The sequence below is a fragment of the Dermacentor variabilis genome, chromosome 10, assembly GCF_050947875.1.
Source record: "Dermacentor variabilis isolate Ectoservices chromosome 10, ASM5094787v1, whole genome shotgun sequence".
Taxonomy (NCBI): domain Eukaryota; kingdom Metazoa; phylum Arthropoda; class Arachnida; order Ixodida; family Ixodidae; genus Dermacentor; species Dermacentor variabilis.
The window spans coordinates 98,334,466-98,357,728 of NC_134577.1; the positions used below are offsets into that span (position 1 = coordinate 98,334,466).

The following is a 23,263-nucleotide window of genomic DNA, read 5'->3' on the forward strand; positions in this document are numbered from 1 at the left end:
CCCTGTATAACTACTTTTCCTGTTGTGAAACGCCAGAAAGTATCTTGTAGTGTTGTATTATTTTCGTGTGTACATTTTTCTCATGTATAGCATACAATTCATAATGCTAGATTCTGTTCTCGTGCACGCGAAGCATAACCATGTAGGTAATGTAATATTGATGCACTTGTTGAAGAGTGTTCTGATCTACCTCATGTTTTCCTGTTCTTTTTGAGAACTTTTATCTTATTACATGCCTATGATGATGTAAGCCCGCTCCAAAGACCTACAGTATTGATAAATAAATCTGCTATATATGCGCGTTATACTGCCACACTCATCACTCAAGTTGCCCATACCGTGGCTTACATTCTCAAAATTCCTCATTGATAATGACAGCCTGCAAATGTCGTGAAACAATATTAACAGCGCACGTCTTAACTGAAATCTCAAACTTTCGCACTTTTAATAGTGCGAAAAAAACCTACAATTGAGACCTAAAAATTTTCCCGGCGCGGCTGTGCACCTTCAGCATCTGCTTACGCAGGCGTTTCTGCCAGAAAGCTCGCCTTCGTGCATGGCGCTTGCCGCCAGCGTTTCCCGGTAAACAGTACAGTTCCATAACCTGCAGTTGCCGGGAAGCGTGATCCGGCATCTTTCACGAAGCTATCACGAATTAGCTTGAAATTTACCATGCTTTGCCGTTTATGTACCACATACGGTGCGCTTTGCAATTTAAATGAAACTCAAACTGTTCAGCTAAGCGTATTTTTGCTTTGAACTTAAATGTTGACGCGTGGATCAAATGTTCTTCAGCCTTTACACCGGCGCCGTGCCTTTAGCGCGGTACGGAAAGCCCACGCTGCCGCTTCTTAGTTATTTACTACTTTTAGTAGGTGGATGTTTCACTCCACACATTTAAACAACAGACGTCTCTTAGTGAAATAAAATGCTTCGTCACTACCACAGCTAAACAACAGTTTCAGGAAAGCTGCAGACAATCTTGGAATTCCAGGCAGGTTGACCAAGTAATGTAATAGTGGTACACGAACAAGGTGGAAAGCATCTTTATTTGAACTGAACAAGTGGTAAAATCTCAATGAACACCCAACTCGGTGAAATATGTACACAAGAAACCTGCACTTCTTCCAGCAGGTGCCGTATGTCCACAAACAAAGAAAATGAATCCGCACACACGCACACAAACACAGCACACGGAGGCTGGCCCCATTGGAGGCTTGCGAGTGTTCAGGCCCACTCCTCCTCTTCGGCGGCTGCCTGGGATGCAAAGGCCGATCCTCCTCCTCCCCACATCTCGCCGCCGCCACCACCGCCTCCTCCTCCGCCACCGCCGTAGCTCTGCAGAGAGGGGTTTACGTAACATCGACTTACAAGCAGCCCACAAGACTTAACGAACTGCGTCTGAGGCAGGGCTGCACAACCAAAAGCCAGCCATCTCATCTTGGGCCACGTTTTTATGTTAGAACTTTTGGTTCTCGTAACGTAATACACTCAACCGCGGCAATGAGACATGCTGAACCAGTTTTGAGGACAAACTATGTGTTAAGACTGATTTTTAAATACACAATGGGCTTGTTTAAGGGGGGTCATGGCAATGAAAACATTTATTTATGGTAATACAGGGTGTCTACCAAGTTGACATTGCCAAATTCCCCAAGTACCTTTGCGAAATTCACCGAGTGACAACGCAGAACTATGTTTTATGTCAAGACGGGCTGAAACCATGTTGCCCGATGCTGTCACTCACTAGTAAGCATATGAAAAACTTAAAAACGACTTAATCCAGTTTTAATACGAAGGGGTTTTGTTTATGTTATTCAAGAAGAGAATAGAAGGGAGGGGTTAGTAAAATGCACAGCAGGTAAAATATCTTCAAATAAAATTGCAAATCGAGTCGGAAATTCTCAAATACGAATGAAAGCAAGATGCATACAGAAGCAAATATTTTTGAACATGAGCTATTTTTATCAACTGATAGCAAGCTTAGTGGTATGAGGACCGAACTTTGTCACAATTGGGAATCTCTCAACAGCTCATGAACCTCAACTGTCCTGAATACTCTCAGCCCGAGCGTGACGCCTCAGTGTTGCGTCTCACTGCTTTAGAGAGTTGATTTTGGCTTGGATGAGGGACACCTGCATCTCGGCATCAGCCAACACTGTTTCTTGAGCTAAAGCTCCTTCAAAACGGCGGCAGCATGCTTCCTTTCCCGTTCATTTCTCAATGCGTAGGTCCTTTCTGTTATTGTCCTCCTTCCGCCACTCGTTCGCCCCATCATCTTCTTTGACAGTTGCATAGTCCGATTTTTCGGACTCCCTATGGGCTGTGAAAACGCCCGAAATATCGCCCAGTTGGAAAAAATAAATGCATGTCATTTACTGCCCGTGAAGGCTCAAACCACCACAGGCACATTCGAAAACGCTCTGAAGGCCTGTTGGTACTCGTTCTGTGACAGGAGATACCGGGTGCACGAGTGTATAATTAAGGAATACACTGTGTCCCGTGGCAAAAGCCCATTCTCACACTTGTTATGCTTCTCTGCAATACTTTTTCGCATGCTTTACCAAGTAATATTTCTGTAAAGAGGCGAAGCTGACCTTCAGAAACTGGCATTAGCAACGCACCATGCTTTCCAAGCTTCTAAGCCAATTGCGAGGACCACAAAGGCGGAGTCCGTGCACTTGCTGACAGCAGCGAATTATTTCAATGAAAAACATGGCACCCAACGGCAAGATGCTTCATAGTGAACTACGAAGCCGCTAGGTCTAGCGTTGCTGCAGTGGTGGCTAAAGCGGATCTGCGGGCGAGAGCGCCGGTTCGAGGCGGCGAGGTAATCAAAACGGCAGCGGTGGTGGCTTTGATTAATGCCGTTTTGGACCCGCGGTCATGGCAAGGAGTCCGGAAAATCAAACGGCAAAGGGCTCTTGTGTCCGAAATTTCAAACATTCTAATACATTAACTCTATGGGGTACATGGTGGCACCGCGAAGCCGTCCAAATTATTGGGCGTCCAAAAAATCTGTCGTTGACTGTACACTGGCAACTCTGCCAGCTGAAAACAGGGCGTCAAAGACTATTCATTACAATTCCTGTCTTACTCCAGCCAGCATTACCGCAACTTTCAATCCTTTCAATAAAATTACAGCTAATTTTCCCTGATAGAGGCACGAATTCCCAGAGTTTTTCCAGACTAGTCAAAATCCCTGAGAATTCCCTGTTTTCCCAGTTGGTAGACACCCTGCAATAAATTGGTGAAATTTGGCACGCAGGTGTGATTTGTTATGTTGATATAACTGAAATTAGCTTTGTGCTATCTATTATAGTTTTCCAGTTATTGACAGCCTCTAATGGTGATCCCCAAATTAATTACACACAAGTTCGCCAAGATTTTCACACCCGCGTGTTCACAAAGGCCCATTCTGTGCAATAAAGCTATTGGTCTATTTTTTGAATGCAGAAATGAGCACAAGATTATTTTTTTGAACTTTCCTATGCATATTGTCTGATAAATTTTGTAAAAAAAAAAAAAAAAAAAACACTCCATCACACCAAGGATGTACGCAGTTGAATCTCATTCTCACACATGAAGAGCAAAATGTTCCTCGCCAATAATAGCCTGAACAAACACAAAGGTATTTTTTACATAATGAATCTCATAATGCATTGCGGCTGAGAATGCTGCCACAAGATGTCAACTGAGTGGCTGCTTGTCTGTCTAGCACTCCCTGAAGGTCAATTGGCTCAAGATAACATGTCAGTTCGTATAGCTGTGAACTATGGCATAGTGATAGCTGTAATGCAACTCATTTGAGATGCAACACTTTTTGGTTAGTCGACTCACCAGCAGAGCTAGCACAGCATCCCACCCATCACATTTATAAACTTCCATTGGCAGCATAACCTTTGTGCAGATGCACATTTCCAATGAGTGGCAGTGCTAAATTTGTTATGGGACAACACACCAACAGTGCACATTCCTCACAGAAAAGCACTACTGCCTCTCGCACTACAGATCTATAACAACGAGTCATTTTATCCAGGGACATTCATCAGACCTTGGACGTCACTGGACCTTGCGCACACCGCAGGACAGTAAAGTGCACTGTACGCACCTGAACACTTGTCTTACACAGTGCTTTCTACACATCCTAGCCACTGATACAATGTCAAAGGAAGAGCACTCACCGGGGCGCCTCCACCTCCTCCTCCTCCCCCATACTTTGCTTCGGTCTGCAGCCAGTCGGGAACCTCTTGCTGACTCTGAAAAACATGACCAATCAGCACATTTCACTTGCACTGCTTCATGTCAATTTGTCAGCCTATTTTACAGTGAAGCTGTATACTTCTACCGTCCAAGGAAATTTTCGTGTTATTGGAGTGTTAAGCAAAAAACTCCCCATATGTGGGCCGATCCTGGAGATAGTGCAATGTGGGGCCGACCCACGGCGGAGGTGAAGCAGGCGTTAAGCACTCCCCCATACGTGGGCCGATACCGAAGACAGTACAATGCCGGCCCCACCCGCGGCGGATGTGCAGTTTGCACACATACACAGCTTCGTTGGTAATCCTTCATAGTGGAAGGGCGCAGAGTTTTTTAATTCGCCTTGCACTAGCAATTCTATCTTACGACTGCAAATTTCTTTATTTCATCACACCACTAAATTATCTGTCGTCCTCAACTGCACTTTCCTTCCCACGGTGGCCATTCTGTAACTAGCTTGACATTGTGGGATTGATCACAAACCATCACATACTTAGATTTAGGTGCACGCTAAGAACAAAAGGCAGCCAAAATTAATACGGAGTCCCTCACTATGGCATGCCTCGTACAACAGATTGTGGTTTTGGTTAACCGATTTAGACAAAAGTAAAGGAACAAGGAGAGATATTAGGTTTACCCAATATTTCTTTTAGCAAAATAATTGCATATGAACACAAACTCCTCACAACCTGGATTTTAACAGCAAATGCTACAGGCAAGGATTGTCTTAAATTTTAAAATTATATTGCATTACAGAAAGCACCCTAGCAAGCTTTTATAAGCAACCCAAGCAGGTAAAAAACTAAATTTGCAATGTCACAATGGCATACCAGATACAGTCGAAAACCGTGTTAACGAAATCCTGAGGCAACGGAATGTTCAAATTCCCAGAAAACCACCATAGGAGCCAATGCATCTTGTATCTTTTAACATAAAAACTTTTCTTACAGCAACCCCTCAATGAAATTTTCTGGAACAGCAGTCCGCAAATAATCCACGCACGTAATGCTAAGTGTCTAAAAACTGCTCAAATGTAGTGCAAACTACCGCCACAATGCACTTGCGTGGCTGTCACCATTATTGTTTACAAAAATGCAATGGAGCTATTAGTGGAGCAGCTGCACCTCGCAACAAGAGACTTCACAGTGTCCGCACCAAAAATGCAACATTAGCATTCAATTTAAAAAAAGAACCAGAGGCAACCTCGTAGAGGGCACATTTATAATTTTGTGTGCCACCGCAGCATTTGCTAAAGCGGAGCAGAATGCTTGTGTGGCAAGCTGACCATCGCAGACTAGCCAAACCGCCATTTGACACGTGAAGGCTTGGTTAACCCCGATGACGCTTTACGCTCTGCGTACATCTGCACATGGTCGTGTGTGCAGCGCATGTGGTGATCAGTCCAGTCGATCTGCTTTGCGCAATGCGGGGCCGACCTCCAGCCATAAAGAGGAAATCTTTGATGCAACAGGACAAGGCAGCAATTACTTCCCGGTTGAAAAGGGCTGGAAAAAAATGGAGATCGCCAACAAACTTGCAATTGCGGGCCGCTCAATGACTACCATTTTGAAAAACAAGGCCTTCATTCTGGGTGCGCTCAGAAATGGTGCGAGTGCGAAGAACCAAACGGTGATGGCTGCGGCGTTTCCAGACTGCAAGGGTACTGCAGTCTGGAACGGCCTGCAAGGGTACTAACCTACAAAATTTTCCCAGCCAGCTGCAGCTGCGGACAAGGCGAGCTTCCGAGAGGCGACCGTGAAACCCTTCCCCACCTGTTGCGTCGACTCTTATTGTAGGGGTGATGATGTGCCGCATCAACACCTCCTCGGCGCCGCTATGACTAAACGCTGTCAGTGGACCAAGTATTGTTAGTGGATTCGCCGTCGCCGTCAGGCTTGTTAGAAGCGGTGGAAATCCTGGGAGATGTCTTGCGGCCGTCGCACGGAACTTAGAAGTCATGGACAGACACGGCGGCCATTGTCGGCAGGGTCAACACTGGGATGAAGAGGCGCCTGCTCGAGGCAGAACCCATGTCTGTGAGAACCCTCTCACCATGATGTGGTCAGTGAAACCTGTGCGGAAGTGAGTGCATAACCTCTTCCCCTCAAAGGCAGGCCGGCTACAAACACTTTGGACGCTCAGTTTGGTCGAAAAGCCGTTTTCCCTCACCTAGGGATCTAGAGAGGACAGTATTTAGGGAGCCGTTGGTGGCTCCTCAGGGTCCATTCCGCTTTCAGTCATGTTAGACTGAATAACTAACATTCTCATGTAGATATAAATCCCATATTCCATGTTCTTGATCAGAAGCAGTCCTTCCCTTCAACAATGTCCTCATTGTGGATAAGCTGGACAATGGCATGGTCCAGCTACCATCTATATCATGCCAGACCCCAAACGTTACAGGACAGACATGGCGGTGTTTGCATGTTTTTTCTGAAAACAAAGTGCCATTGTCTGGTAGAGTGCTTTAGCACAAGGCGCTGGACTTGGTGTGCATGCTCGGGGCACAATAACTAAGGCATGCTCTGCTGGTTGAGCAGTTTCAAAGCTCGCCATGCCACAGAGGCCAAGTCATTTCCAGGGACGCCGCAGCTGTATACCCTGTGGCAATGTCATTGTGGCTGCTGACCAACACAGAAGTACTGGACGACGACAAGCCTTTGGACATTCACTATGTGGATGAGACTGCCTTATTCTAAGAGATGCTTCAATCAAAGACTCTGGACTTAAAAGGCCAGAAATGCCAGGGGGGAAACACAGCAACGACATGTGACAATATTGTTGGCAGCTAACATGGATGGCACAGAAAAGGCCATTGCTTGTAGTCTGCAGAAGCAAGGAGCCCCGCTGCTTCAAGAGAATTCATAGGCTGTCCGTACCAACGTTACTAGACTAGGTTTAGTTTTCAAACTCCTGTGACTGCGTGGACACACCACCAATCCTCGCATCTTGTGGCGCTGCTGTCGCACTTTGCTCGGTCAGCATGGTGCGGACAAGCACTGTCCGCGGCTGTTCACGTGTTGGCGGTATTTATTACACGCGTGTTTTGCCGTAGTCTTGGTGCTTTGTGCGACACTCTTGTGAGTTTTCAATGCCTTGTGCAATTTGACAAGTTTACGGCCCATGTCATGCAATTTTATTTGGTGATGCGAATGCATATTTAAGCTCCGTTCCTGCAGCATCAACTTGCTTGAATGCGCAAGTATGCTCGCAAGCGAGCAAAGCTCTCATAGGTTTAGCAGTGCCCTCGTGAATGTGGTGCTCTGATGAAAGAAATGGCGCTAGCTTCATTTTATTTTTTCAACCTGAAATGAAGTTCTGAGAGTATGTACAGGGTGTCCCAGCTAACTTTAGCCAGAGTTTTAAAATATGCGAATGCCAAGCAGCTGAACAAAACCAAGATAATGTTGTTTGCTGTCACTTGGAGATGCTCAAATATTTTTTCATTCCACCTAGTCAGGTAACTAGTCTTCATTATTTCATAAATTTCTGAAATATATAGTTATATGAAAAGCGTCTACGATAAAATTATAGCACGACATGAAAAACTCCCAATTAATCTCTGTTCCTCAATAGGTGCTACATAAAAGTTTTTCCGACTGTGAAAGAATCCCGCCGCTCGAGGCACTTTGCGTGTATTCCCGGGCTGCTTTCACGCTCGGAAAAACTTATGTAGCACGTATTGAGGAACAAAAAGCTGTGTCGGGAGTTTTTCATGTCGCTCTACAACTTTCTCATTGACAATTAGTGTTTGCGAAGTTGATTAAATAAGTAGGACTAATTATCTAATTAGGCATGATAAAACAATTTTAGTATCTCCAAGCGACGGCAAATAACATTACCTTGGTTCTGGCCAGCCACGTGGCATTCGCATATATTTAAACCCTGGCTAAAGTTAGCTGGGCCACCTTGTATATCGAGAGACGGTGCCTTGGATTTATTCCTATGTTAAATAGTGCACGGATCGACCTGTTGACCACTATAACTGCTGATTAGTAGCAACCATTAGTACTAATTACCCAATTGACCCGCGGACAGCTACAATGGCTGATTATATAACTTTTGTACTAATAAGCTAATTGCTTTTTACATGGTCAAATAATTCGAGTGGCACTGCGTTGACGAAATATCCGATTTGTATATCTTATGTTCTAATAAAGAAAGAGTTATCCCCACATGAATGAATGCGAAAGCATTGCCACCACCAAAAGTTGAGGGTTCGACTCTGTGGGGTTCTCACACCCATGCTCTTGGGACAAAGGAACGACAACACAGTAGTGCAAACAATCACAAGGGCATTTATTGCACCTTTCATAGATCAGTGCCTGCTAGCCGAGTTGCTATCCACAAGACATGCCGATGGGCGTGCGACAAATCTAGAAGTCCGACTCACTGTGACCGGATAGCGAGCGAATATGTTCGTCCCATGCTGGATCCCAACGCCTGGTCGTTCGCGCGTACGGTCACGCGAACGGTGGCGCGTTCCAAGGCGGCCACGCGAGACTGTCTCGCAGAAGCATGGATCGGCGCATGAGCGGCACGTCATGTCCGTACTGCTTGCTGTCCCGAACCCAAGAAAGCAAGCGCCTTGTCTTTTGGCGCCAAAGTCGGCGGCGTTAGCAGCGCAACACTCTCGCTATCTCTAGTACTGCGCCTCAACCACTCCTACTGCCGCGGGCGATTGTGGGTTCGAGTGCCATAACTCAATATTAACTTCGACTTAATTATCACGAAAGTAAGTGGGTTAGACTCCTACCAGTGGTCGTGAGTTCGAGTGCCCTAATTAACACCAACGGTCACCGGTTCGACTTCCACCAATGGTCATGGGTTCGGGTGCCTTAACTATTTTAGTTAACTTTGCCTTAATTCGCCTAATTCGCTCTGCCTTAACTGGCGTCGTCAACTGCCTCGACTGGCTCACCTGGACTCCCTTGACTTTTTGGACCATCGTGTGGTCGCGCTAACGCCGCCTCACGAGTATACAATACATTCGCATTATTAATTAGTACTAAACAGCAACAGCTGATTACCGCTACTTCTCAGCTACTTGCATTTACCCATCAGCAAGAGCTGATTAGTTCAGCGCAGTGGACGGCCGGGGCTGCTGCAGCTTTGTACTAAGGGCTCCACAGTGCATTCCGGGGTAGCGCAGCAGCATTTTCACAGCTACGTAAAGTTCAATCAATCTGCTAAACACAAGACATTAAATAACGCATCGGTTAAAACACTTGCTGTGTTCGTAAGTTGCGCAGTCTGAGGACCCAAGCACGTTCGCAAACGCAGAGCTGCACCCGAGTAGAGCTACCTGCGGCGCTCCTGCCCTCTCTCTGGTGGCAAACCAACGCTCGGGGGCGCCCGCGATATACAGCACCTACGGAGAGTTAAACTGAACCTAATCTAGTAACGTTGGTCAGTACAATACACTGCGAACCTGAAGGCATGGGTGTTCCGGGTCATATTTGGCGGCTGGGTGGTCCCGAAGGAAATGGTTGAGCGGCCTTTTAAAAGGGCCCCCTCACCAGGCCACATAGCAAATTTCAGTTATATGCTGGAAGTGCCCTCTAGGGAGCATTCTGCAGCAAAAAATTTTCAAATTGGTTCATTAATAGCAGAGATAAATATTTCAGTGGCGCGAACCCTTGACTTCAGGCTGCAGATGCCACTGCAAAACGAAATTCCTCCCCTGCGTTCTCCCATACCGGAGCTCGAGAAATGTGCGTTGCAAACGTCACGGGCCATGCGTTCGTTTTTTTTTCCTCCCCACTTTCTGGCAGCGTGGGTGCACTTCCGCTGACGGTATCACATGCGAATTGTTGCGATTGTCTCGTTTCGTGCAGCGCATGATTTTGCGCTGTGCACGAGGACACCTGGCCAGCCGTACATGTCAGTGCTAAACAAATACTGAGACAGACAAGCGGATCACGGAGCATGATCGCATGCTGGAACACAGTAGAAAATGAGTTTCGGTGTCTGCACATGCAACTGCAAGTGGGAACAATCGCACAAAACAGAAGTACACCTCTCTCAATGCAGTGCGAACAAGAAGATTCAGACATTTGGTGTGTGTATTATTTCTGTAAACTGTCTATTCCAGCAACAGATTACACAAATAACAGATGTTGCCTTGAATAATTCTCGAGGTGACGTGTCACTACCAGCGACGTCACAGCCCAAACACGTGTACGTAAGGCACACTAGCACACGTACGTCACCTTCAGCGTGCACCCATGGCCTTTTTGGCAAGACAACGTGATTAGCACTTGCAAGCGGCTGGACTTTGAGCACGGCGGCTGCAAGGGGAAGGGCAAACAGTTCTCGGTTCGAAATTTCAGATTTTTCCCCGGTGTGTAGCGAAGTAATATTGAGCAGACACTATCATTAGCACGCATTGTATGCTCTGTTTGCTCAAAATGGCCAGACCTGGTGAGGGGCCCTTTAAGAAAGTGCTCAATCTCAAACAAGTTCGAAAGTAACGTGATCTCTTGCGATCCCTTACAGAGATGGTTTCGCTTTTGCACGGCTAAATTGACATACAAATGCAGAAAGCAGAGCTCCACAATACCTTTATAGGGGGTATGTGAAATGCTTCCCAGAGAAATATGAATTACGTGGCTAGCACTACTCTTGCTGTAGTGTGGGGCGCGGGCTCTCGGGTGGCGGGTCACACGCAAACAGCGATTCATGGCTGCCGAATTTAACAGAATCGTAGCCATCACCATTTGACAGTGCGGAAGAGCTGGTGCAGCTGACATTGTCGCTCGAAGACATTGTGCAAATGGTCCAGTGCAGTCATGGATCAGCAGAGCGTCTGCTCTTCACTGCTTTTGTTCTCTGTACTGACGGGGCCAGCATACCTTGTGCCAGATATGCCCTTTGAAGGCCACATGCAATGAAATTTCACTTGGGCTGAATTTACTATAAATGCCTAGCATATACTTTTAAGGTAACCGTGGCAAAGCTGCTGGGCTGGTAATTGCCTAATTGCGTTAACAGCTATTAAACAGCACCTATGGAGACGATGCACGGAACTGGCGGCAAAGCTGGAGCAATGAGGATGTGGCAAATACTGAACCGTGGGCAACTCTTGATCTCTCACTTGCGCCTAGGCAGCCAGTCACAATGCCCCCTCATGTGCTAGTTTCTTGGTATGCATTCTGTTCTCCCTGTTGCGCTCATGATCTGAGCTGTTGCAAGAATGCCGATGGGTTGCATGTCTGTTGGGTGCTTGAATAACGTACCTGAACACGAACGATGGCCGCGCAATACACAACGCTGAGTAGAGGAAGGCCGAACACATCTTTACTGTCCCAGCTAATGCACCCACGGAATGCGAACTGCAGTTGAAGCCGCACAAGCTACATTTTAACAGCACAGTCGCATAACCATCAAGCTCTACTTGGCAAACACTTTCTAGGGGTAGCTGCGATGGCACGAAAACGCGCTATATGACAACTCGCACCCGTTGGTTGCGTCGTCTGCCTATTAAGATCAAATATCTCAGTGACAGAGTGCTGAATAGGTGGTCAATTGTTAGTGTCAGCGTCCTGTCGATCTCGTATTGACCTAGTGTTACCACGTTTTAAACGAGTACATGATGTCAGGCACGCGCTGCCACCACCAGCAACAGTGCAGCAACAGTGGGCCGACGCTGCAAGAAGACTGCGTCAGATGTGTCGTGCAAGTGTAATGCAGGGGTTTATCAATAAATTTGATAACCATCAATGCAAAGCAGCAACTACGTGGTTCACGGTTCAGTCCGGATGAAGCCCTGGCAATTTTCTGTTAAAGTGGAGTTGCAGTCTTACGCCATGAAAGTTTTCGGCACCGTAGCGACGTCGAGCTACCAGTGGAGTTTCAATGTGGTTGCTGCAGTGAGCGTCTGTGCACATTTCTTTTCCCAGAGTACTTTCCCCAGATGTCATACCATGCTGCTGCGTACGTGTCCTTTCCAAAACATTTTGAGACTAATTCGCTAGGGCAGGGCGCATGCACCACCGTTCCGTGAAGGTGGATTCACGCCTTACTGCAACAGCAGAACGTACAGACAAAAGCAAGTGCTGATGCCAGCAGGCTACTCGTCAAAAGCTGTGAAACCAGCTTACAAGATGCCGCAAACTTTGATAATGTGCTGCTCATAGTAACGAGGTTTCACTGTACTTCAAAGTTTTCAGAATTCCCGTTTACTTATGAACCTCAGAAAACCGATTGTTATTCGGTTCTCATGTCACATTAAGGGGACACATGTCTTAAGAGACCGAAAAATCTCAGAAAAATCCCTTTCTTGAGATCATTTTCACACATCTTCGATATTTTGATCGTAATATTTTATATCATGCCGGCGAGCTGTATTTTTGCTGATGCATGCAAAGAAGGGCCTATGTTTACAATGCGCAGTTGCCATTCCAAGTTTCTGATCGCAGCCACCTTGAGAAAGAGCCAATCTTCTCGTTTAGTTTCCGTGCTACCACTACTCTGTACGCTGAATGGCTATGAAGAAAAAGGAGGCGAAAAGGTTGACCCGATGCACATACAATGCCATTCAGATTTTCACTGTCTACACAGGCGCGCGAAACTTGGACTATGTCAAATTCAGTTTGCTACAAGCCGTAAGTTTGCCAAAAAGAAGAAGAAACAAAGGTTACTTTCTAAAGTGCGCATTATATTTGGAAGATGCCGGCAACAGTTTTGCTATTCGTGACTGCAGAATAGGCTTACCAAATGGAAGCGGTACTGGCAGCAACCAGTGTTCATGTGGCATTCCAGAAAAACTACAGCCCCATGATTTGGAGAATGTGAAAAAGGCTAAAAAAACTGCACGGTTTTGTTTCAACGCTGCCTACCAAGCAAAAATCAGATTTTCTCGCTCACACTGATGCAGCCGTAGCTGGCTCTGATGCGACGGAGACTCGTTTCGCTATCGTAAGCCTCGATTCTATAGTTGCTACGCTGTCTTGTTGCACAAGTTGCAGCGTGGCAGCGGGCGAAAGTGACCATGACTGTGGTGTTGCCATAGAGATAGACATCCCATGTGGAATCTGCAGTGATGCTGCGTCGGTGTGGAGTTTGCCACACATGAGCGGCGAACTCCAGAGACCGTTTTTTGTGAACATGAACAATCTCACTGTTCACGAAATGCAGAGCAGCGGTAATCTGTCCACGTCACACCCCTGAACGCCGTATCAGTACTACGAACCACTATTCCATAATCTGGGGATTCTTAAGATTTCCGTGCATCCTTCATGGCAGCTGGAACAGTGTGCTAGCAGACGACAAGGCAGAGAGCAGGCACAGCAGCGCTCAAAAAATGCAGGAGAGAATTTCTTAAAAACCTATTGCGGAGGTGACAACGAATTGGGTTTTGCGAGTGCATGCTCCGCCCAGGCAAGTGTCGCCTAGCAACGGGGGTGAGACTTCCTTTTTGTTTGCCCTTCTTTCTGCAGCTGTACTAGTTATGCGTGCAGAGACATGCAACCTTCGTACTCGCAGGGATGTCCCACGGCCACACTTCACACTTTCTGGATGGCATCATTTTTGTGCACTTAAGCTTTGGAATAGTGCAGGGGGCTGCCTGGAGCGAGACGGTGGCAGTGCTCACCGCAAGGTACACGAAAAACAAGAACAGGAAACATTGCACTTCGTAGGCGACATACATGGAGCTTCCTTTTTCCAGCAGTTCTCAGCTATGTTTCCGATTTGCACGCATCAATCATATTATACGGTGCTTTGGTGGTGCGTGGCTGTGGAATTTATGGAAAATACCAACAGCACAGGCAGAGAGCCAGCAGAAACGTTTTCATGGACAGCTCAGATGGTGGCAACTTATGAACTGATGGGTTGATGGGCAGAATGGTTAATTTTGTGGCTTTCACTATAACAACTATACACCCCCCCGTCTCCTGTCACAGTACAAGCACAGATACGCCTAATAATTGTTCCGACAGGCCTTCAGAGCTATTTCAGACATGGGTGTGGCAATTTGAGTGTTCCCTCGATTGTAATGCGCACCAGTTTTCCGTGACCAAAAAGAAAAAAAAAAGAGTACAATACCGCGCAACTCGTGCTTTCATATAGAAACAGTATTTTCTCAGATTTGGAAAAAACATTCCCACTATCAATAAGAACACAAATGGAAGCGGCGTACCTTGCCGCCAAGATTATCACTGCGCCGGTATGAGTCGTGTGAGGCAAAAGATCACTCATCGCTATCAGACAACTTATTGCTATCAACAGACTAAAGCATTTAATCGTCGGTGCCGTCCATGGCATTCGAAATGCCGCATTTCAAAGGCCTTGTTGACTATGGCAGACGGGATCGTGCACCATGCATATTTCACCCATCCAGCAAAGTCCTGCAGCGAGGCAGGCTTCATTTTATTGGCGGGCGTGAATTCGTGGCAGCTCTATCTTTCACTGGCTTGTTTAAACAAACATCAAGTGCCTGGAGCTGCGATGTCACGCCACCGGGTATCACGATAAGGTCGGTGTTGCATGCAGCCAGCTTGTCCTTGATGCGCTGGTCAAGGTGGCACGAGCATACCACGCAGATCCAAAGTTCCACCGGGTCGGTCTCTTCTGCCAAACTTTATCAATCCAGTCAGCAATGAAATCCGTGGTGATCCAACCTTTTTCATCTGCGCGCACGATCACGCCACTCGGAAACATGATTTGTTTCGGGGGAGTCTTCCATCTGAAGATAGAGGGGCAGCTTGTACTATTCGCAGTGCAACAAAGCATTGAGGCGACAAATTTTTTTTCGTGGCCAGAAGACTAAACACTCACTTGCTTCGCCCCCTTCTTTTCAACAGTTGCGGTGGCAGGCATGTCAAAGTAGAGCGGCATCTGATCGGCATTTCCAATCTGTCCGAAGTGGTTGCCATTTCAAGGGCGCAGTTCAAAACGTACCGCTGAAAAGTAATTCCTTTTCATATTCTTCGGGCAATTTTTGGCATATTCCTGTCCGCCTTCGAAGGAAAAAGCGTTTTCTCTTCATAAAGTTTGATAGCCAGCACCTGCTCGCTTTGAAGTGCATTGCCTGTAGTTTGAGCAGATCGGTCATCACAGGCCGCTGTGCCGCTCACTGCTCTTTCACGTTTTCCACGAGCAGCTCTTCTATTTTGGCGAAGCGGCCCTGCTTTGTCCACTAAAAGCCTTCCTTGTTGCTTTGCTGGCGAAAATATTCTGTTTTCGCCAGTCCCGCACACGAGTTTCAGAAACTCTGAACACCTGTGACGCAGCCCGATTTTTGTCTGTCTCTGCACACATGTTAACTTTCCTTTTAAACGTGGCATTATGGTGGACTTGGCGTGTCTTTGCGTTCGGCACTTCCATGCTGATTGAATCAACACAGAAAACGGGAAGACAGGCAGTAGACTAGGTTACACCAGCGCCTGGTTACACATACAACATGGAGGTATGCACATAAAGGAAGATTCGGCAGCTAGGCTAAAAGCGCGTACGAGGCAGCCATTTTTCGAATGCTGATGGCGATACGGTAATGCGGATTTAGGGTTGTACTCTATTCTAAGGCTCATGCAATTTTTGGACCCGTTTTATCAGAAAAAAGGTGCGCGTTAAATTCGAGTAAATACTGTAATCGCTAGCACACACTTTGCCTTATGTAGACCTTGAGCCACAATTTTCAAACCAGTAAGGGATCATATTTAGCAGAGCAAAATAATTTTGTGCTCGCCTCCTCCATGCTGCAGCCTTAAAACCTGGACACATGAAGTGCCCCCCGTTTCAAGCACCACAGTGCGGAGGAACCGGCCACACCCACTACAGTCGACTCCCGATAATTCGAAGCCACTTAATTGAAATTTTCGGTTAATTAGAAGTGACGTGCTGGTCCCGTCAGTTTTGCATGTAATCCTATAGAAGAAATCGCTCGATAATTCAAAGTCCTCATCCAGTAATTGGAAGTTAATTTTCAGCCGGGATCCTCGAGGTGACCGTCATTCTTGTGCAATTTTTTAAGTGTTGCAACAGTTCCGTGCTCCGCGTTGGTGTCATCGCCACCGCAGCCGCCCGCAACGCCATCCTTCTTGGAGCGGCGCGATTATTCATTGCGACGGCTGCCGTGGCCTCCACGATCAACTCCGGCGGGAGGCGTAGCGGCTCCCGCCGGAGGCCACGCGGGTGCCATAGGTGCACGCAGCGCTGCATACTGGCAGTGGCGAGATTGTGCAAGATTAGTCTTGCAGCGTGCGCAAGGCGTGTGTTGGTCGAGCGCCTTTGTGCGGGAACCTCGTAGGCTACATTGTTCCACGAGTGATTCGGAATTGACTGCACCTAGTCGCGCAGTTTATAGCCATGGCAAACCGTGGCTCTTATCGCACGCTCGACCTGGCAACGAAAGTCGAGGTTTTGAAGGAAGCTGAGAAGGGAGGTGCCGCCAAACAAGACATTGCGCGGAAGTACGGGATCAAGCCGAACACTCTCTCTAACTACATCAAGAACAAGCGCACAATAATGGATGCATTTGAGAACGACAAGTTCAAGACTTCTCGGAAGCGAATGCGCACCGGCGCTTACCAAGAGTTGGAGAAGGCTCTGCTGGTTTGGATTAGGGAGGCCAGGAGCAACAAACTTCCTCTCAGCGGAGACATCGTTGCGATGAAAGCCCAAACGCTTGCAGGAATGTTGGGGATCGAAGACTTCGTTTCGTCAGATGGATGGCTGACGCACTTTAAAGATTGCCATGACCTGGTTTTCAAGAGCGTGTGTGGTGAAAAGGTGTCCGTTAACCAGGAAACATGCGCCACATGGAAGGACGGAAAGCTGCATGAATATCTCGCCGAATACAGACCGGAAGACATCTTCAATGCAGATAAGACTGCACTCTTCTATCGGCTTCTACCAGAGAAGACCCTGACATTCAAGGACGACGACTGTGCTGGGGGCAAACGCAGCAAGGAGAGAGTGTCGGTGCTGATCGCGGCAAACATGACTGGCACGGAACGATGTCGGGTACGCCGCGAAGCCGAGATGTTTTAAAGGCGTGAAGACGCTGCCTGTGGACTATGAGGCGAACAAAAAAGCGTGGATGACGGCCGAAATCTTCAAGAGCTGGATAAGCAAATTGGACCGCAAGTTTGCTGCTTCGAACCGCAAGGTGTTGTTCCTTGTCGATCACTGCAGTGCTCACGTGAATGTGCCAGCCTTGAGTGCAATACGCCTCGCATTTTTGCCTGCAAACACAACGGCTGTTTTGCAGCCAATGGACCAAGGCATCATCAAGAATGTTAAAGTCCTGTACTGGCGGCACCTCCTCGAGCGCATGATTTTGTGTATGGATAGCTCCACAAAGTACGAGGTGAGCCTGCTTAGTGCCATCCACATGTTGGCGCGAGCATGGGATCGTGTGAAGCAAGAAACAATCTCAAACTGCTTCAGGACTTGCGGTTTTGTGGCAGCTTCTTCGGAGGATGCCTCTGAAATTTCAGCGGAGGAAGCGTCAACAAGCGAGCTTGATGGCACTGATTTTGGTGATGCTCTCGGGGACGTCAATTTTGAAGATTACGTCGCCGTAGACAAGGCGGTCGAAACGTGCGGTGCGCTGACGGATAGCGAAATTGTAGAGATTATTCGGCCCCAGGAAGCGACGATGACGTTGAAGGCGAGCTGCAACCTAAGGCTGCCGATGTAGCTGCAGGCCTTGCTCTTGCGGAGCGCTATTTTGCCGCTGAAGGTAACGCGGAAGAAGCGTTCCGCCACATCTACAGCCTGCAGAACTTGCTTTCAGCAGCACGATTCGGCAAGAAGCAAAGCAAGATGACCGACTATTTTTCTTAGAGAAAATACTTGATTTCGCCACAAATAAAGTGCTGTTTTTTGTGTTTTGTGCTTAATTGGAAGTTCGTTTAATTCGAAGTTTTTTGCAGTCCCCGTGAACTTTGTATTAACGGGAGTCGACTGTACTTAACATGCACTTGCCCGTGTGAATGGGACGGCCAGATAAAAACATGCTACACTTGCTTACAATCTCAGGTCACAGTTGAGTGAAAGGCTTGACATACTAATGCAGCTTGACATACTAATGCAATATATTAGAACTGATCAGAAAAAAAAAGGGGGGGGGGATGCAAGCACACCCCCATATGCATAGTAACTCGAAAATGTAGGCAAGAGTGAGCACAATGAAATAAACATTGTGGCAAGTGGAGCTTTACGTAAAGGAAATGTTATCCAGGTGTAATCTGCACAGGACAATAAAACGGTGGCACAACGGAGGCAACAGCCAAGCAAGCACCCACCCCGGACAGGATCTTGATGAGCGGAGCAGCCAGTGCACTGTTAGCATCGGAGTCGTAGAAGCTCGAGGCCTTGCCCAGGTTGCCCACACGGCCAGTGCGGCCCACACGGTGCACATACTCGTCTATGGACTGGGGCAAGTCGTAGTTGATGACGTGGCGCACATCCTTGATGTCCAGACCGCGGGCGGCCACAGCCGTGGCCACAATGACGGGGCAGGTGCCCCGCCTGAAGTCCTGCAGGGCCTCCTCGCGCTGCCGCTGATACCGATCCCCGTGGATGCTGGTCGTCTTGACACCCTTCTGGGACAGGAAGGCAGCGAGGAAGTCGGCAGTCTTCTTTTTCTCCACGAACACCATGACTCGGTCGCTGCCCTCCTCGGCGAGGATGTCCAGAAGCTTTTGTCGCTTCTCAAACTGGGTCACCTGGTAAATCTGCTGCTGGACGTCCGAGTTGGCCGCGCCCAAAATGCCCACCGACAGCATGACAGAGTTGTCCAGGAACTCCCGCGCCAGCATCTGAATGGACTCCGGGAAGGTGGCAGAGAACATGAGCGTACGACGCTGGCCCCTCGGTGGCATGGTCGAGTGCCCCACGAGGGCGCGAACGTCAGGCTCGAAACCCATGTCCAACATCCTGTCGGCCTCATCCAAGACCAGGAAGCGCAACTTTTCGAATGTGATCTGTAACGAGCACAACAAAACGGGAAGAGTCAACAGAAGCCTAGCGCGACCTTCAATTGTTTCATTAACATGGGAATCTGATTACACAGGCATATATGCCAGTGCATATGGTTGCCTGCAACACATGCACTGATATACAATTACACAACCTTTGTCTCAAAAGCTGTACAACTGAGTTTAAAAAAAAACTTATTAAGCTTGTTACTTAATAAGCAAGCTATAGTCACCTTAACACTGGTCTTGAAGACAGAAAAATCCTGGAAAACCCAGTTCTTTAGGGGTGGAGGGTTAGAAACTTTCTTGTCTACATTTGATAAAAATTATCCCTCAGTTTTTTATGCTGATTTCGAAAATTACTTTTTAAATTGACGGAGTGGTTCTAGATATAATTAAAATTAATCGCCTATTGTTTCCAGAATGTTTATGAAGACATTTGGCTGGATACTACGAAGTGTAGGCAACAAAACTATAGGACAACTTTTTTTATTGGATTCTATTGGATTCTACAGTGACTGATGCACGATTTTCGTGCATCATCGATAACTATTTCAGTTATAATAGTGCCTTACATTATGTTGGCGAATTGTATGTTTACTAATGAACGTGGAAAAAGGAACTTCAGTGATGTAAGGTTCTACATTTCTGATTGCAGCCATCTTGGTCTTATATAAAAGAGCCACTTGTTTAGTTTTTGTGCTACCACTGTCCAATGCGGTCAATGGCTATCAAGAAAAAGACCGCAAAAAGTTGTCCCGATCAGAGATTCCATTCGTTGACTGTAAGCACGCCATGCCAGTGGCAGATTTTAGCAGTTTTCATGGGCTGCTCGGCCACATGAAACTCAGCACGAAACAAATTCAGTTTACCACAAAGCATTAATTAAGCTAACAGAAAAAACAAAGGGTGCTAAACTTTCCAAAATGCTCGAAGAATTTTGTTTGTTCCGAGGATTCAAAAGCGCTGTCAAGTGCTGACGGACTATTTGGCACAGTAACATAGATGCAGGTGCTTTGGCCTCCGTACCATTCCCTTCATTGGCACAGAAAGTTGTCTGTGAGTACACTACATGCATGTGCCTAAACTACATCGTTCTGGCTTCAAACAGCTTTGTGACTGATCATTTTTAACAAAATACTGCATCATAAGTGCAACAACTTCCAGTGGTTGTGCAGGTACGCTCTCTTTCTTTAACGCCTTTGATGCTACAAATTCATATTCCGAAATCCGGGGATTCTTCTATTTTAATGTATCCTTCATGACAGCCGGGGCAGACTACACAATGTAGAAAGAACCCCACCGTGCACGGGCTAACAAAAACCTAAGATAGTGAGCTGGATGAAAAAAAAAAGCGGGGAAAAAAGCAGGAGGGGGGGGGGGGGGGGCAAGCTAGACATTGCGGTGTTCGCAGCAATGTATGCGAAGAAAAAAACATTGCATCCTGTGCAGAAGGGGACAGAGGCTTGCTCCTTCATGGTTTTGTAGGCGGCGTTTCTTTCACGTGTGCCACTGTTACCGTATGGTGAGTGGCAGCAGAATGTATGAAAAAATAGCAACAGCACGGGCTGGGATCCAACACTGGCACTTTCATGAACGGCCCATACAGTGTCAACTTATGCACTGCAATTTTTGTGCTTCCACTATAACCCCCTTTCAGAATAACAAACGATTTGCTGCAGTTCCTGGAAGCTCATTGTATCAAAATTTGCACTGTATGACCATCGTTACCGTGGCAGCCAACCGACTGGAGTTCCCTCTGGCGAGTTTAGCAGGAAACCCTATGGCTGCAAGAAGTACGGAGTGCCCGTTGCCACCCACCTTGCCCTTCTCGACAAAGTCCTTGAGACGACCCGTGGTGGCCACCAGGATGTGGCAGCCACGGGAGAGCATCGCCAGCTGGTGCTGGACCGACGTGCCCCCGTACACGAGCACAGTCTTAAGGATCGAGTCATAGGCGTACTTGTGCGCATCCTGGGCTATCTGGATGGCCAACTCCCGGGTGGGAGACAGGATCACCGCCAGAGGAGTCTGCACAGCCTGGTTCGCAGGGTTCTCCAGGGCACTGTCACTCATCAGGGTTTGCAGAATGGGAAGCATGAACGCCGCCTGCACATAGAGCCAGCAGACACCCACTTCAGTAAAGCAGAGATGATGCAGTCAAACCTCGGTCACAAGAAGAATCAAGCAATTCAGACTGTACAGTTCCATCGAGCACCATTTAATTCAGACGCGCTGACACGGAGCACCGCAAAACACAGCGTGGGTGACGTTGGCACCCAACTGTAACAAAGTGCAAGAGCCCGCACTAGCTTAGTTGTCCACGTATTACAGGAGCTATGTGGGAACCGGAAAAACCCTAAGAGTATTGTGTACAACCATGACACTACATAGGCCATGTCCTTGAGAACCACATGGCTGATACCCATGGTCATGAAAACAACAACAAAAGATGTCCCAGATGAAGAGCTAGTTTACTGTGGCTTGCGCAAACGCATGGAACCTGTAAACTACATTGCAACTGACAAACGAAAAGAAGGAGTAAATCGAGGGGCCCGATATTTATTAGTGATACCGTAAGGAGCCAACCATGACACCACGGACAACATAGGGGAAATTACTTGTGCTTAATAAATGAAATAAAGAACCGATAAATTAATGGAAATGAAAGTGGATTAAAAAGCTTCTCACAGGTGGGAAACGATCCCACAACCTTCGCAGTTCGCATGCAATGCTCTACAAATTGAGCTACCGCGGCAGCGTTTCCCCATCATTTTTTTTTTTCCTTTTATTAACCCTTTGACTGTCAATGACGTAAATATACACCACCGCGAAGAAGTCCCATAATGGTCGATGCCGTATATTTACAGCGCCGTCGGTACATTTAATAAGCGCGCCACTTTCCTAATTCGCTCGCCTCCCTCTCTCGGTTTTCATTGCATGGTTTGTTTTAGCGCTACTTTGCTCCCACGCATCTATATACTACCGCTCGTGCATTTGCATGCGCGCGGCCGTTTGGAAACCAAACGACTGTTGGGTTTTGGCTTTTTGCGCTTGCAAAACTGATGGCTATTTCATTCCTAATCGCTGAAAGGGCGACCGCTTGTTTCTCACTCGTTTAGTGCTCACAGGGGTGCACATAGGAAGGATGCCACCGTGCATGCGTTTCAGTTTTTCTTTTTTTAAGACTCACGAAAACTAATTGCCCTAGCTGGTTGGTGATAAGATGAAGATTAGCACAAGTTTGTCACACGTGTTGCTTTTTTTGATGGGCACACAACTAAACAGTTTTCTCGAGTGCGCGCACCTATGCAGTTCGATTATGCTATGGACGTACCTATTAGTGTAAGGGCAGGAACATTTCAGGCTTGCAAAATAATTCTCGTGTGCGGATTTTCAAAGCCTTGAACTATGTGCACAAAAATGCATCAAATTTTTAATTCTGATAAGTTTACTTCCTTTTTTTATTGTTACTCATGAATGAAGAGTGCCTGTATACCAATGCAAAATATTTTTTCTCACTTTACGGTCACCCTAGAAAAATTATGGTAAATTTTTTCGAAACAAGCCCCCTAAATGAATTGGAATCTGCAACACAAAAAATCAACCCTAGGCGGTCGCATATGGGGAAAAAAAAAAAAAAAAAAAACTGACCCTCAAAGGGTTAAGCACAAGTTATTTCCCCAATGTTGTCCATGGTGTCGGTGTCTGTTGGCTTCTTATGAATTGCAATTGACAAGCGGTTCCAACCAGCTTACAGGCAAAAAATACAGTAGACACCAGCTGATAAGTCTCTCGTTCATACATTTTCTCCATTACTACATCTCTGAAGCCCTGTCAGGGCAAAAGGCTCAAACATTAGTATTAGAATCCTCTTAAGTACCTTGTTCCCACAATGTTCCTGCCCGTAAAATGCAACATTGGTGGTGCTAATTTTGAAAATCGATTGTGCAGTCATCAACCACACAAAAATCTAAATTTTAATTTTAAACCTCTGACCCTTCGCGCCGTGCACTGCGCTGTGTTCACGACTGGCTGTGTGATGATCGATAGCTACAATAGCAATGCTTAAGGGG

At 46.9% G+C, this 23,263-nt stretch overlaps 1 protein-coding gene across 6 annotated transcripts in view; it reads right to left on the bottom strand.

Annotated features, from left to right (window-relative positions):
- Positions 1–1,028: 1,028 nt before the first annotated feature.
- LOC142560842 (ATP-dependent RNA helicase DDX4-like) overlaps positions 1,029–23,263 on the bottom strand; it is a 109,037-nt gene continuing 86,802 nt past the window's right edge. For all 6 annotated transcript variants that reach the window (XM_075673223.1, XM_075673224.1, XM_075673225.1 and 3 more), the window contains 4 exons: positions 21,009–21,296; positions 18,513–19,193; positions 4,185–4,259; positions 1,029–1,338 (listed from right to left, as the gene is read on the bottom strand). In XM_075673223.1, coding sequence (XP_075529338.1) covers positions 1,228–1,338; positions 4,185–4,259; positions 18,513–19,193; positions 21,009–21,296 — 1,155 coding nt within the window. In that variant the 3' untranslated portion in view covers positions 1,029–1,227. The remainder of the gene's footprint in view (positions 1,339–4,184; positions 4,260–18,512; positions 19,194–21,008; positions 21,297–23,263) is intronic.